Source organism: Mesitornis unicolor, unplaced genomic scaffold, assembly GCF_000695765.1.
Source record: "Mesitornis unicolor isolate BGI_N332 unplaced genomic scaffold, ASM69576v1 scaffold8576, whole genome shotgun sequence".
Classification (NCBI taxonomy): domain Eukaryota; kingdom Metazoa; phylum Chordata; class Aves; order Mesitornithiformes; family Mesitornithidae; genus Mesitornis; species Mesitornis unicolor.
The window spans coordinates 2,644-18,416 of record NW_010191657.1 but is presented as its reverse complement, the minus strand read 5'-3'; the positions used below and the strand labels follow the sequence as shown (position 1 = coordinate 18,416).

Here is a 15,773-nt window from a genome sequence, read left to right as displayed (position 1 = left end):
TTTTTTTTTTCTTTCCCCGTAGATGTGGGGTTTTTTGATGAAAAAGTGACTTCACTCATCTGCTGGGTGTTAGTAGCTGATCTCGTATTTGTAGGGGTGCTCAGAAGTACTTCCCGATATTCACCTGAAAAGATACGAAATAGCTTTGTCCAGGTGCCATCTAGTACCTGTGATGCGCACACACTGAAAATACCAAGTTTCATCTTTATTAAGTTTGACCTTAGTCGTGTAAGAGATGGCTGTTTCTAGAAGTACGTGCTCTAGTCCAGTAAAATACATATACGTGCAGTTTGCTCTTTTTGTAAAGAAGACGGTGAACAAAGCAGTGTTTGTAAGCCGGCAGGCTCCATGGTTAGGCCGTACAGGTGGAGTTTAGCTGTGAACAGCTTGATGGGACTCACTGTTGCCTACCAAAATCTGCTCCTGAAACACTTCAGGAACAGGACTTGTACTTCCCTGTCTCTGCGTTTATCCTTTCAACTGTAAATGTACAAATGCAGAACCCGGTGTGACCTGAGGGCTGGGCAGCTGCTTAGGGTGTTTACCATTTGGAGGAGTATTTATAGCAGCTGAATTAAAAAGTGAAGAATTTGAGGGAGACACACACACTGATTTTTTTTTTTTTACGAGTTACTCTTGTTTGACAGCCCCATTTTTTTAATAACTTAAGTGTAGTAAACCAATCTTGTTATTAAATCAATTTAATTTAATCAGTAATTAAGTCTTTTAAGAGTAAAACATATCCCTTATTCCATTACTTGGCAAAACTGGCTTTAGTTGTCTATGGGCAGAAGAGGGGTTCTGATTATTCCGTGAAAATAGAATATATTCTATGTCTAGAAAAATGTAATACGATACAAGTTACAGCTGCAGTAGAGCTCTAATAATATCAGTCTAATTAGATGAGAGAGAATTACATGAGTAAGAAGATTCTTGGTGTCTGTGCAGTTCCTGTGGTACAGTGTCTGCCTGCTTCATTTCTTTTGAACTTGTCTGGGAGGATGCTCATTTGAGATCTGAAATGGTGTCAAAAATATCGTGCTGTCCTGAACGAGGTTGTGGTAACGTTTGCCTGAATCTGATATGGACGTAAGTGAAAACTTTAGTGATTCTGTTGTTTTTGCAATAGCTTTGTGTCATCTGATTTGTAAGTTGTTAATAATTGAATCTTGCTCTGCAAACCTTTCATGCCAGGTACTGGTTTGTAGTGACCTCGTTGATTTGGTCTCGTTCTTGTATCTGTAATGGTCTGACAGCCAAAAGTTTTTCCAACTGGTGACTAAAGGAGGATGCTTCATCTGGAGGAGAGGCCATTGGAATAGAAACCTCTGTGAAATCTGTGTGACGAGTTTGCATACAGGCACGGTGTGCTTCTGGGGTTTAGAGTTCTTCTTTCTAACAGCTGACTACAGTCAGCGTTTCCACTGCAGTGAGGGTTAAATGTCTTTGCGTTCATGTTTCAGTCACTTAAGTTGAGTCTTTCAAATTCACTGAAGGGAATTCAGCGCTCGGTATAAATTGTGAAATTCACTTTTCCACTGCAGTGGAGAAGTGCGCTTTGTCCATATTAAAGAAGCTTCTTTTCCTGTAACGTTTCAGTTTGATGTGGTAGGCAGCAGTTTGTCTAAACCTCTTTGTCCTGAAAATACGAAATGGTACTGGGAGACCTAGGAGATGATTGTCTTGTTACTGTTGCAGGGAGGCTTCCTTGTTGTGTCAACAAATATTATTAGTACGTAGTCAGCGTTTTGCAAACCCTGTTTTAAGAAGCCTGGAGAATGGCTCTGCAGCTACTTCACGTGCCATGCCAGGGTGCCCGTGTAGAGCACGAATGCAGCGTCTGTGCCTGTCACTGAGGAGTTTGTTTTATACAGAGCTAAAGGTGCTTCAGGTATCGCTAGTCCTTGGCTTACCTTTTGGGACAAAAATGACCAGGGAATTCTAATTCCCCCACACCGTGCACCCTACTGCTACTCTGAAAGTCTGTGCAAGCACTTCATAACTAAATTGGGACAGCACCCATATAAAGTTAATGATAGGAGGACTAAGACTTGCATTAAATGATGCTGCTGCTCATCAAAATGAAGTTGCTGTTTTAATTGTACAACCCAGGACCTTTCCTGAAATGTCTCAACAACGTTTGAAGAGTTTAAAATTGGAAATACCAGATCACTGGCTTGAGGGTAGAGTTTCTTGGAAAGCAGGACTGAAAATAGGAATGCCAAATATATCTGTAAAACAGTCTTTCCTAGCATGGATCAAACCTACAGTGTTTAGGTAGAGGAAATGCACCTGTTCATAGGAACACCTAGGACTGATGGATGATTTCTTTTCAAGTGATATTTAGTGTGTGTCTTTTTCCTTTCTCCAGTATGAAGTGGAACAGAACAGAATTTACCACCTGAAACTGCTGCTTCAAGTTCAGATCAGGAAAAGAATATACCACATCGTAACAACAACTCAAGACCAAAGAAGAGGAAACTTACACTGAAGATACAAGGCTTGATCTGAAACAAGAAGTTTGTGCCTACTCAACAGCTTCAGAAGAGCACGTCCCAACGCTGCTAGTAGTCTTTGTTTTCTCCAGTGCTGTATTGAAACTGCCCAGGGCAGCAGCACTTGTATTCTCTATTAGCTTAATAGATCACGTTCTCTTGCTGTCTTTCTTCTTTCTCTCTTTTTCTCTCTTTTTTTTTTTAAATAATAGCAGTCTTCATACTTAGAAACTCGTGCTGAAACAGAAGAATCAGCTAAAACTACTGAAAGTGCAATATTTGAATATCACTGCGAGGTTGGTGCATGTGTTATATAAAGAGTTTTATATATTTCTAAACTTAATAGGAACCAGTTGTCAACAGAAGGGTGTGGGTTTGGGGTTCTCTGTTGGGGTTTTTTCAGCAGTTCTTTGCTGTTGTGTTGGTTCAGTAGTAGCATGGCAAGTACCTGCAATATGGTTCTAGTTATCAACACTTGTAACCCCAGAGAGCTGGGTATGATGTTTCTCTCTTCTAGTAATGGTAGTGGTGTGGTTCCAGTCCTCTTTTTTCAAATAACCTCTGTTTAGTCTTTTTTAAGTCTTACTGCACAGGTTTTTGTTTGTGTTTGTTTATTTTTTCTTCGTCTGAGCACTTGTATTGGTGAGGTTCACCCTTTTTATTCGTGTAAACCGGCAGGTTGGCTGTCTTACAAGTCAGCTGCTGGCAGAAACTCTCTAGAAGCTTCTTGGAGTTCTGTGGTAATACCCCTGGTGATAGGTGTAGATGGATGTTGTGCTTGGTTTTTGTTACACCATTATGTTTGAACGAGTGTAGGAACATGACAAGCATTTGGAGAGACTGCTGACCTTACTGTGAGTCTTTCTACAGCAGATGTGGTGCCACCCTGAGGAGTGTGTCTTTGTTTGAACTTAAGCAGTCAGGCTTTAGATGACTGATGATGAGTTTCTTTGTGCTATACTACTAATATTCCTTTAAATCCAACTGTATCTGATACACCTTTAGCAGTAGTCTGTTACTTAATGTGTGTGTCAGGGGCGTATGTGTGTTTGTGTACTTACCTTGTTTCAGAGACGTGAAGTGACCATTTTGTAATGACTCACGAGAAGCATTTGTCACACTGTTTGAGCTTTCAGAACGGGTTAATCGTCTTGCCTGTTATTCTGATGGGAAAAGGTATAATAATAAACCATTTTCCCTTCCACCAGCCACCCTATTTGCAGGACCAATTTATTTTTGAAAAGTATTTCAAATTCTAGGATGGCTTAAAATTGAGTCAGCTGTTGCCTTCCCACAAGGGCATCTTCTTGCATATGGAGTGTCCTAGGGCTTGCCCTCCTCAAAAGATGAGGGTTGATGTATTGCAGTGATGCTATTTGATCACTTTTAAACTGATTTCCAAACAGCATAATAAGACATACTGTAACTGGAACATTTTATACATTGAGTAACTCAATGTCTGTATTAGAGCAAGAAGCGTGACTGGTTTACAGGTTCCTCAGACATTTTTTATCTCCTCTAAACATATTGTTGACTAATTTTTTAATCTCTTCTGCTTGATGTAACAAGAAGGCAGAGAGCAAAACCAGTTTCATTCTCTTTCCAAAATAAATACTCTGGAAACTGCAGCAAATAAACCCCTCCAATACTGTGTTTTAAGATGGATGTTGACTGTTTCAGGAGGGGAAGAAGTTGTTTCAGGAGTCCTTGAATTAGTGTTTGGTGAGGTGTGACACATTTCAACTGATTTAGTTGCTAACCTGTAAATACAAATGGCTTGCTTTAAAGTTGAGACTTGCACATCAAAAAGCCAGTGAGTTAGTAAAGGGACCTGTGAATATTTAAGGATTGAGTCTGTGCCTTGAAAAGACGCGTGCCACCCAACCCTCCCCCAGAAGTGGTTTTCATAGATGTAAGTTAAATTAACAATACATTACAGCTTTAACTTTTTTAGTTTAATCCTGTTTTCAAGTTTTCTCCGTCTCTCCAGCTCTTGAACTGCCATGCCACAGAAACCTTAGTTTAGTTCTGGGTATTCCATAACTCTGCAAAAATTTTTAAATACGTAAACCCATTTTTTTATTATGAAAGACTGAACAGACAAACTGGGGACAGGCTTTGCAGGGATGTGAACCTAATTCTTCTCGTTCATAACTGTCCCGTTTTCCTGATTACCTGATAACTTGGAAGAGCAGATGCTTCCAGTATTGTCAGGATCTGATGCGAGATAGTCACTGTAAGAGAACTTGGAGGTGTAACACTTAGTCAGAAGTATGTTTTGGTATGAGCAAGCTTTATTTTGGTGTTCTGTTTCTGGCCTATTTTGTAAATATGTTGCCTGCCTAAATTTAAGGATTATTGTTTTACAAAAGCTTGACTATTTTCATGCTCTTACTCTGTCTTAAAAATTATTGGAATTTGCTTGTTACAGTGACTTGCACAAGCTCTTTGTTATTCTGTTATGTGGGTATGGAGAAAGGAAACTTACTTTTAAGTATTTTTATGAGGTTTTCCCCCCCGCCCCTGCGCTTTCTTTGTAACAGATGAGCTTTGATCCAAACCTGCTCCACAACAATGGACACAACGGGTACCCCAATGGTACTTCGGCAGCGCTGCGTGAGACAGGGGTTATAGAAAAACTGCTGACCTCGTATGGATTCATTCAGTGTTCAGAACGGCAAGCTAGACTGTTCTTCCACTGCTCACAGTACAATGGCAACTTACAGGAGCTCAAAGTAGGAGGTAATTGGGCAACTTTCAGAGCTGCTTGACCGAGTGTAGACCAATCTCTTTCACTTGCCATAGAAAATCCTTTTGTGTTGTGGCATGAACAGATAAATGCTGTTGCTTCGATGGGCTAAAGAGACAATTGAATTAATAATTGCCACTCTTGATGAGAGAGCTTTACAGCACTCAAGCTTTGTGCAGCTTGTACCAGTACAGTTGGGGCCATTCTGGAAAAGGTGGGGTGTTAGGTCAAACTTGTGTTGCTGAGATGGAAGCTAGTGCTTAGACTGTGGAAGAACATGCCTCACGTACTCAGTATTACTTTCTTTTTTTAAAATTAGCTTCAAGATGCCTGGTTGTTTTTCAGAATGGGAAGGCAGCTACTTCATGCTACTAATTAATGTGGGATGAAGCTTCTAAACTGTTTAATGGCGTGTGTTATGTTGTCTGAACTTCAGTGTGAAGGGGAAGGGAATTGCTGAGGGGCAAGCTGTTACAGTAGAGTAGTTCATTAGCAACAGGGGTGAATAAGCAGAATAACCAGAGAGACATTTGCAAATAGAATGTCATTCCTTGGTAACCACCTGAGGTTTACTCCTTTGTGTTTGGCTGCAAGCAGTGAATTGTGAAACGCAACCATGTAGTGATTTAAACCAAACAGAAATAAGACCCAACAAAAGACAAGCCAACCTAAAGAAAACTCTGTGATGCCATTACCATGTTTGATTGTCTCCTAGACGATGTTGAATTCGAAGTGTCTTCTGATCGCCGAACTGGAAAACCCATTGCTATTAAATTGGTGAAGATAAAACCAGAAATATTACCTGAAGAACGAATAAATGGACAAGTTAGTGCCTGTTTTCTATACATGTATAATTTCCATCCTTCAGTGCAGAAAGCTAGATTCACTTAGCATGCATATTAACTACGTACAGTGTTCAGTTACACCAACATAGATTTTTGTTTTTCTGGTAAAAATTGAGAGGTTCAGTTTGAGCTCCTGCTTAGCTCCAGGCAGTCTTAGAGTCAGCAGGTGATTTGTAAGGTTTAAACTGTGCAGCCTGGCGTTCCCTGTTGAGTTACACTGGAAGTGCATCCCTGAGTGTGTAGTAGAGGATACTGAGATTCATTTTGTATTCAACAATGCTGCTCCTGAAATGACTAGCAATGGATTTTTATTTTTTTGACTGGTAGGTTGTGTGCGCTGTTCCTCACAATTTAGAGAGTAAATCTCCAGCTGCCCCGGGTCAGAGTCCAACAGGGAGTGTATGCTACGAACGTAATGGGGTAAAGCTTATGTATTTTACTTGAACTCTTAACTGATCCATCACTGTGGTCTATGAGCAAAAGTTGTCACAATTTAATGTAGACAATTGACACTGCTGACAGGGAGTGTATGCTACGAACGTAATGGGGTAAAGCTTATGTATTTTACTTGAACTCTTAACTGATCCATTACTGTGGTCTATGAGCAAAAAAGTTGTCACAATTTAATGTAGACAATTGTCACTGCTGAGAACTGTAGTTCTTGGCAAAAAAAAAAGAGCATGCTTTGGTAATTACTACAGCAGAGTTGTTAATTTGACAGGTTGCTTGCTAAGATCTGTGGAGAACTTTATGTAGAGCCAAGTAGTTGGTTTTCTCTTTTAAATCTTAAATAAGCTGGGTTATGCAATGTTCATGGATCTTTATCTTGAACATTTGAAGTTTAGAAATTAACATTTAAAGATGGCCACATCCAAACCTTTCAACTTAAATTGCTTGTTACAGACTCAGCAAAACAGCACGATGGAAAAAAGAATGTTTTCGTGTGCTGTGTTTGACTGGTTTTTATTTTCTCACTAAATTAGTTTCTTTAATAGTGGATATTGTTATTAAAGAAAACTGTAAATCGTCCTTTGAAGCAGCTGTTCTGCCAATAGACTAATATTAGTCCATGTTAATTTACAGGAAGTATTTTACCTGACTTACACCCCAGAGGACGTTGAGGGAAATGTACAGCTGGAAACAGGAGATAAAATAAACTTTGTAATTGATACAAATAAACAGTAAGTTGGTGCTGCTTTTCTGACTTTATACTTTGTTCTGGCCATTCCTGCCTGTTCCAAGGAATGAAATGACATTATGAAATACCAATGAAATACTATATTTTTGCTCCAGTTTTGCATTGTTTCAGGTTTGCCTTGTTTATTTTTCCCCTCTCTAGTACTGGTGCTGTAAGTGCTCGTAACATTATGCTATTAAAAAAGAAACAAGCCCGCTGTCAAGGAGTAGTCTGTGCCATGAAAGTAAGTGATGCTTTAGCTTTAGAGTTTCATTTGAAAAGGAAATGCTGTTCTGAAAGTGGTGATTTAAGTAATATATTTAGGATATTAAGAGCTATCAGCAGTTTGAAGCTGTGGGTATAAACTAGGTGAAACAGTTTAAACAGCTTATCTTTGATACTAATACTCATCTTAACAAAGAAAGTCCAGTTTTTTTCAGTTTATGTATTTCTTGTGGTAGTCCGTTAGCTGTGTGCACTCTTAAGTTTGCTATACTGTTATGGTATGGTCTTTCATTGTGTTTAATAGAACCTGTGAAAATTTGTCTTGGTGTATTAAGAAAATGGGCAATTTATTAAACACTTTGTTCTGTTCTTAGGAAGCCTTTGGATTTATTGAGAGGGGTGATGTCGTGAAGGAGATATTCTTTCACTATAGTGAATTTAAAGGTGACCTAGAAGCCTTACAGCCTGGTGATGATGTGGAGTTTACAATCAAAGACCGAAATGTAAGACGAAATCCAGTAAAAAATGAAGACAGGGTCCTAGGGTGTAACTGGACAGCTCTGTTTTCTCAAATTCCCTTGTAAAGAGAAGTGGGGGAGGAGGTTCATTGGAAAATGCTTCCTTCCCTCCTCTGTATGGGTATATGACTGATTTTGTGCTTTTAGGGCAAAGAAGTTGCAACAGATGTTAGACTGCTGCCTCAAGGAACTGTCATTTTTGAAGATATCAGCATTGAGCATTTTGAAGGAACTGTAACCAAAGTAATTCCAAAAGTACCCAGCAAAAATCAGGTGAGTTTCAGCACTTAAGCTTATTTGAAATGTCATATTGATTGTATTGAATTCCAGTCGAACAGTAAAAATGTTCTGTAGCAGTCTGCTGCATGAGCATTGCAGTAAGGCAGTAGTCTTGTACTTAACCTGTAACAACATTACCTGTGCAACCTGTAACAGTCACTGAATGTGATTTTTCTAAAGGTTATCAAGAATTAGGGTAGGGGTACTCTGGGGAGAATGGCTTTTCTTTAATGTTTCAAATACTTCTCATTGTATTTTGTGGGTTTAGGATGTATCTTTAAGGCAAAAGCATAGGGAAAAAAATGGAGAAATTATTTGCTGCGATAAGCCTGATCTTTGGATTCCTGTGAGCATTAACAGTTAATGAGGTTTTTGACAGAACTTGACCTTTAATGTTTGGCTTTGAGTAAAGAGTACACACGAGTGCTTCCCTTAAGGTTTTAGGCGAGTCTGCATTGTTGTTTTGGGAAGGTTTGGGGTGGGTTTTTTTGTGTTTTGAGCACTTAATGAGAAAGACACTGCCTCTTAGAAGTGCTCTAAGTATGGTTGTGAATTTAATTCTTGAAATACTCTTAATGTCTTTGCCAATACATGCTTGGTGCTTAAAAGAAAACAACCAACAAGAAATTAACCAAACAGAAAAAACCCCAACAAAACCAAAATCAGCCACCACCACCAAAGATTACCTTTCATTTGGCCATGGACAGTAAATTACAAATTAGGAGTAGTAGAAACGAAGCATAGTGGTCTGAGTCCAGCAGGCATTTGGTGTCACCCAGACTTCTCTTAGCACTGGTATTTCTGCCAACTGTTGTCTGCAGTTACGCTGAGTCTTGCAGGTGAATTAACTTTTTCTGTTGGGTTTTCTGTTTCCTAGAGTGATCCATTACCAGGCCGCATCAAAGTTGACTTTGTGATTCCTAAAGAACTTCCATTTGGAGACAAAGATACAAAATCCAAGGTGACCTTGCTGGAAAGTGACCACGTTCGATTCAATATTTCAACAGACAGACGTGACAAACTGGAACGAGCCACCAATATTGAGGTTCTCCCCAACACTTTCCAGTTCACTAATGAAACTAGGGAAATGGCAAGTATCTGTCTATGAAAGTTTTAAGTCTTGAGGGGAAATGAAAGTGAAGCACGGGAATTCTGTCTTAATAACTTAAAGCAAAAGTCACTGGTGTCTTCCACTCCCTTTTCTGAAGTCCAGTCCTCAGGTGTGCACTTAACCAAAGTGTAAGTGGTATAAAATTCAGAATTAATGCTGTCTCTCTTTCCTTTAAAAGAATAAAAAGTTAACTACCAAGTAAATAAAATCATATGAGAAAATTAGACCTTAATTAGCCATCTTCTGACAGGGGTGGTGTACCTGCAGACAGGTGTCCCATACTAACTGTCCACTTGGCTGTTCTCAGGGTGTGATTGCAGCAATGAGAGATGGCTTTGGCTTCATTAAATGTGTTGACCGGGATGCTCGCATGTTCTTTCACTTCAGTGAAATTATGGATGGAAATCAACTTCATATTTCGGATGAAGTAGAGTTTACTGTTGTTCCTGTAAGTGAGATTAATTCTTTTATGCAATCTTAGCTTTTAAAGAAATTACGTGCAGTCGGTCTGAAGTCTGATTGTGTTTTTCAGGATATGTTGTCTGCCCAAAGAAACCATGCTATAAGGATTAAAAAACTTCCAAAGGGCACAGTTTCTTTCCACACCCAATCAGATCACCGTTTTGTGGGCACTATAGACAAAGAAGCTACTCCAGCCAAAGCCACTAGCCCAAATAAAGGCAAAGAGAAGGTAATGCTGCTCTTCTGCTTGTGCAGCACCTGTTCTGTGCTCCTGATTTTGGAGGCTGAGACTGCTTCCTTATAAATCTGTGATTCAGCTTTGTGGAGCACTGTTTGTCCTGTCAGCGAAAACTAACTTGTGTGAACCAAGATAACAAAAGCATTGTCAGTTACTGGGGTGTTAAGTGTAATTTCCAAGAACTTGATGGGAAGTTTCTTTCTACCTCCTACTACATAAGGTGCTAAATAGGACTGGTTAAAATTAAGCTTCTAGGGCTGGAGGAAAGCCTCTCTTGTTGTGTCATGCTGTTTTAAACAATGCCAGGATAATTAAACTTCCAACAAATACTTTCTGGAAGTGGTGGTAATACTTTTTTTTCTTTTAAAAATATTGTCTGTTATCATTTAAAGCTGCTTACTCAGAGCTGATTGCTTTGTTGTGCTTTTGAGCAGTTACTGTAAAACCACTGTGGCTCAAGTGAGCAGTGCTTGGATCATATGTAGTGAACTTGCTTGCTTAGGAACAAGACAGCGATTGCTGAGTTCTGATGTCTCGTTTTCAGGAAGCTGAGGATGGAATAATTGTTTATGATGACTGTGGAGTAAAACTGACCATTCCTTACCAGGCCAAGGATGTGGAAGGATCTGCTAATCCCCAGATAGGAGATAAGGCAATATAACTAAGTATACTCTTGGGAATTAATTTTTTGTGGGTTGTGAGACATGAGCTTCTCTTTGTCTTGTTTCTGGATTTGTTCTCCTGTTTAGAACAAATGAAGGACAAAGTATCTGCATAATGTCACCTGTTTTTTTCCTTCTGTCATAGGTTTGAGTGGCTTAATCTTTTATATAACAAAGAAAAATATCCTAAAACCTGGTGATATGTGTATGAAAAGTGTTAGTATGTAAAAGATGCTTTTTAAACAAGGACTTATCATTAAGACAGTGAACTCTGCTTATGAATAATCATGCTTGTGAATAATCAGGAGTGACATGAACATTGAAGAGGGAGAACATGCCCTTATAAACAAATTAGCCTGTAAGACCATGGAAAGGGAGAAAAAGAGCTCAGAGATCTGCAGAAGCAGCCTGAAAACTGTCAGTGTTCAGGAGCCATGCTAGGAAGGCACCAACTACTGCTTTTAGAAAAACGTGAAACAAGTGGTACATGCTTCCTGTGGCCACTGGTGATAAGTATAGGGAAAGGAAGTGAATCACATAAACAGATTCTCTCATCTTTAATGGGTAAAAGAAGCTGAGTGCTAGAGGTTGGCTTGCCTTGCCAGGTGCCACTGGTGTGACTGATACTCTTTGGAATGCAGTAAATGTCATCAACATCTCTCAGATGTTTCTGGGAGAGCAGTGGCTAGAAAATTACTTTCCTGGACAGCCTAAATACTGATTAGAGCCACACAGCTCTGAAATGAGTTGTTTCAGGGCTTTATTGGTGTTTGTCTTTTGTTTGATTGTGGTTGGTAGGCTTGTTTTCTATGTAGTACTGATAAACTTCTCTTCAACAGGTTGAGTTCACTGTTTGTGAAGTGAAGAGAACTGGTCTGCAAACAGCTGTTTCTGTCAGAATGCTGGGGCGCAATTACAGTTCTAAGAGACTCCTGGGATACGTGGCAGCTCTGAAAGATAACTTTGGATTTATTGAAACAGCCAATCATGATAAAGAAATCTTTTTCCACTACAGGTGAATGAAAGTATTGTTATTGTTTTTGTTGTTACTGTTAGCTTGCGTGTGGGAAGGGGATTTGTTTGGTTGGGGGAGTGCAGTTTGGTGGGGTTGACTGTTAAACCCGTTTGGGCTTCGCACACATAAATACATATGCTTAGGTGTCTCAAGTTCTATTTATTATCTCCTCTGGATTGGTTCAGGCTTTTCTGTTAGCAGTCTTGGTGTTCTATGGTTCTAAACTAGAGAAGATACACAGTTTTATGTTTGAAATTGAATGAGGATTTCCTGAAAATGTGAGGTGCTGAGCTGGTTAAATAGTTTCTGATCAACTTCTGTAAATGTTGGATGAGCATTGCTGTTCACACACACACAGAATCGCTCGGTTGGAAAAGCCCTCTGAGATCATCACGTCCAACCGTTCCTGCCTACCCCCTAAACCATATCCTTAAGTACCTCGTCTACCCACTCTTTAAACACATCCAGGGATGGTGACTCCACCACCTCCCTGGGCAGCCTGTGCCAGCTTCTGACGACCCTCTCAGTAAAGAATTTCTTCCTTATCTCTGACCTGACCTTGTTATATCTAACATGTTATCTCTAACATGACCTGTTGTCATGTAACTGAAGAAAAATTACATGTAATTCTATTCCTGTAGTGAATACTGTGGTGATATTGATAGCCTGGAACTTGGAGACACTGTTGAATACAGCTTGTCAAAAGGCAAAGGAAACAAAGTTAGTGCAGAGAAGGTGAACAAGACACATGCAGGTAAGACTGTACCTGGTATTTTCTGCTTACAAGGCTCTTGGCAGGTGTTGATGGATAAAGTTCATTAATGATCTATTTATGGTGGGAGCTTAGACCAAGAGGATGATGGTTAATGTGGTGGTCATTGGTTTCCTGAAAGATACTGCTTGTGTTTCCAGAGAACAGATGTGCAGACCAACAGTCCTGTAGAGAGTAGCAATGTCCCCTTCAATTGGAGGGGTTATGATGAGAGAACCAGTGGCAGAACTGGCCACATCAGTAAATGCAATAGTTGTGCTGTACCTCACAGAAGGAAAATTGCGGGAGGAATTCAGATGGGGGTAGTAAGGACTTGGGGGCAAAAAATGTATACTTAAAGATTATTGAATGGTTAAAGTGAGCAGGGAATAGGAATGCAGTGGAAGAGAAGTAGAATACTTGGGCTTGCCTTTCAAGTTCCACGGCCTCTATTTGCATGAGAAAGCAATACTTTTCTGCTTCTGTGTCTGAGATGTCAGTGCGGTCTTGATCAGAAAAATTGTCATTACTTATTGCTGTGTTAATGCTGTTCCAGTTTTACTGGGTGACAGAGTGCACTGCCTCAGGTGTCTTGCGGTGCAAACTACTGGCTCCTGCTCAGCCTGAATCACATAATAATACTTTTTAAAATAAGGTATGACTGGAACATCCTGGTCTTGCACTGTCTGGTTTTTTTTTCCAGTGAATGGTATCACTGAAGAGGCTGATCCAACTGTTTACTCTGGTAAAGTAATTCGTCCTTTGAGGAGTGTAGATCCCACACAAACTGAATACCAGGGCATGATCGAAGTCATGGAGGATGGTAAGATTTGTTGCTTTTAAATTATAAATGTTTCTTTCACAAATGCACAAGAAGCGTAGAAGTTTAATAAACTGTAAATAGAGATGCTGAGGATTACATTAATACTACAGACTATATTCGTACTGCAAAGCTGACAGTAGAAATATCATTTCTAATATTGGAAATAAATTCTAAACGCGCTCGGGTAGGAAAGGACGCCTCTTAGTTCTGCCTTGTGCTTGTTCCTCCTCTAGGTGAGATGAAAGGAGAGGTCTACCCATTTGGGATTGTTGGAATGGCAAACAAAGGTGACTGTCTGCAAAAGGGAGAGACCGTGAAGTTTCAGCTCTGTGTTCTTGGTCAGAATGGCCAAACAATGGCTGTTAACATCACGCCTTTCCGCAGAGCCACCGTGGAATGTGTGAAAGATCAGGTGAGTCACCACTGCGGTGAAGACTCAGTGAAGATGCTTGTTAACAGGAAATAACTGCAGCAAGAGCAGGTGCCCACATCAGCCCTTGAATCCAGGAGGCTGCTGTGCGCAAATGGCTGGCTTTGTGCTCTGGTTCTGGGAAGTTGGGTGTGTGTAACCAAAGCACTGGTTCATGTGAGCCTGTATAATGTGACTTCAGTAAAGGTGAATTCAGTACTTGGTATGGTGCTGATAAAGGTACCACTGGGCAGCAGTTCCTGCTGTGGTTGGTTCTGAAGACCTGGTTTTGAGATGTCCTAGAAGCTGATCTAACTAGTTTCTGCATTTACAAAGTGTTTGAAAAAAGAAAACTGCATATACTTTGCTTTCAGAAGAAGCTTCTTCACAGCATTAAGCAGTCAGTAATCACAGTCCACCTGAAGTGCAAAGGCTGATCGCTGCCCTAGTTGGTTGTCTCAGAATGATGAGAAAACTAAGTGCTGTGCATGCTTTCTATTTTTATAGTTACTCTGGAGCTCTAAGCTCTGGTCATTTATGGATAAGCTAGGTGAGTTTTGTTGGTTTATACATAGGTAGAACGGCAAATGGAAGTAACTGACTTCTTATGCCCGTGACAGACCAAAAAGGAGTGGTTACACAGCGGTGTCTACTGCATCACTTTGAAAGTGGAGCCTTAGAAAAGATGTGACTTCACAAACCCAGGAAGGGTGCCTAGGCTTCTGGAAGTATTGTTTCAGTGTAGAAATGGCATTTCTGCTCTCAGTAGGCACTTCAGAGGTTTGGGGTTTTTCCTAGAAATGGTTAAACTGTGATTAATGAGTGAGTTATTGCACCTGCTTGAATCAAGAGGAAAGAAATAATGTTGTGATGTGTTGGTTTTCAGTTTGGCTTCATTAACTATGAAGTGGGTGACAGCAAAAAGCTCTTCTTCCATGTCAAAGAAGTTCAGGATGGTGTGGAGCTACAGGCTGGGGATGAAGTAGAGTTCTCCGTAATCCTGAACCAGCGCACAGGAAAATGCAGTGCCTGTAACGTCTGGCGTGTCTGGTGAGGACTTAGAATTAAAGTGATTTAATCTGGCACGCTGTCTGCATCCCGGTAGTGGAGTTTGTGCCGCTTCTGAACTGAGCGAGGTGATCCTAAAATAGAGCTCTGAATTTTGACCTGCTTCAACCAGAGCCTCTCACCTGAAAACTGCCAGCACTTGGAGGGTGTCCAGTTCAGTGCAGCAGCAGAACTCCAGCGTGGGTTAACTACAGGTGGCTTGTCCTTTTATTAATCTGTTCCTAAGAAGTTCCCTGCCATAGCAGGAACTTGAATGTGGTCTTCCAGGTAGAAATTGATGAATGATAAGACAACTCATGGTATTTCTGTGTAGTTGCTGGCCTCTCTGGCCAGCTCAGGGCATGGTGCATCCACCTGTTTCCTGTGGAGCAACTCTCATTTTTAAATAGAAAAGCAGTGTTGTTAGGCACGCTTTCTTTTTGGCATGTCATTTCTTAGGGGTGTTTTTTTTTGGTTGTTTTTGTTTTTTTTCTTTTAAACCACCTGCATATTTTGAAGAAAACTGTGCAGTTTTGATTTTGCTTAAGTTTGAGATGTCTTCCCACTGCTGTAGAAGTGCTAACGTTCAATTTTTCTCTAAAAAATTCTGTTCTTAGCATGTTCAGAGATGTTAATGCTAAGCCATTACGTACTGGCAGCTCGTGGGCCTTTCATTTTTCCAGTTGAAGGGAACAGAAATGTAGGAAATGCTATTTGTGTGCATGAGAGTAAATGCAAGGCCTCTGCTTGCTGCAGAATACCTTTTTGAATCACAGAATTGCTCAGTTGGAAAAGCCCTCTGAGATCATCACGTCCAGCCGCTCCTGTCTACCCCCTAAACCATATCCCTAAGTACCTCATCTACCCACTTTTTAAACACATCCAGGGATGGTGACTCCACCACCTCCCTGGGCAGCCTGTTCCAGCCTCTGACAACCCTCTCAGTAAAGAACTTCCTCCTTATCTC

General features: G+C 40.3%; 1 protein-coding gene across 1 annotated transcript in view; it reads left to right on the top strand.

Annotated features, from left to right (window-relative positions):
* Positions 1–2,370: 2,370 nt before the first annotated feature.
* Positions 2,371–15,773, top strand: part of CSDE1 (cold shock domain containing E1, RNA-binding) — a 16,008-nt gene continuing 2,605 nt past the window's right edge. Inside the window, exons 1-17 of the mRNA XM_010186808.1 lie at positions 2,371–2,791; positions 5,039–5,237; positions 5,960–6,069; positions 6,417–6,509; positions 7,173–7,270; positions 7,429–7,510; positions 7,866–7,994; positions 8,157–8,282; positions 9,166–9,378; positions 9,707–9,847; positions 9,932–10,090; positions 10,644–10,751; positions 11,601–11,776; positions 12,418–12,530; positions 13,231–13,350; positions 13,584–13,762; positions 14,646–14,809. Coding sequence (XP_010185110.1) covers positions 5,039–5,237; positions 5,960–6,069; positions 6,417–6,509; positions 7,173–7,270; positions 7,429–7,510; positions 7,866–7,994; positions 8,157–8,282; positions 9,166–9,378; positions 9,707–9,847; positions 9,932–10,090; positions 10,644–10,751; positions 11,601–11,776; positions 12,418–12,530; positions 13,231–13,350; positions 13,584–13,762; positions 14,646–14,809 — 2,210 coding nt within the window. The 5' untranslated portion in view covers positions 2,371–2,791. The remainder of the gene's footprint in view (positions 2,792–5,038; positions 5,238–5,959; positions 6,070–6,416; positions 6,510–7,172; positions 7,271–7,428; positions 7,511–7,865; positions 7,995–8,156; positions 8,283–9,165; positions 9,379–9,706; positions 9,848–9,931; positions 10,091–10,643; positions 10,752–11,600; positions 11,777–12,417; positions 12,531–13,230; positions 13,351–13,583; positions 13,763–14,645; positions 14,810–15,773) is intronic.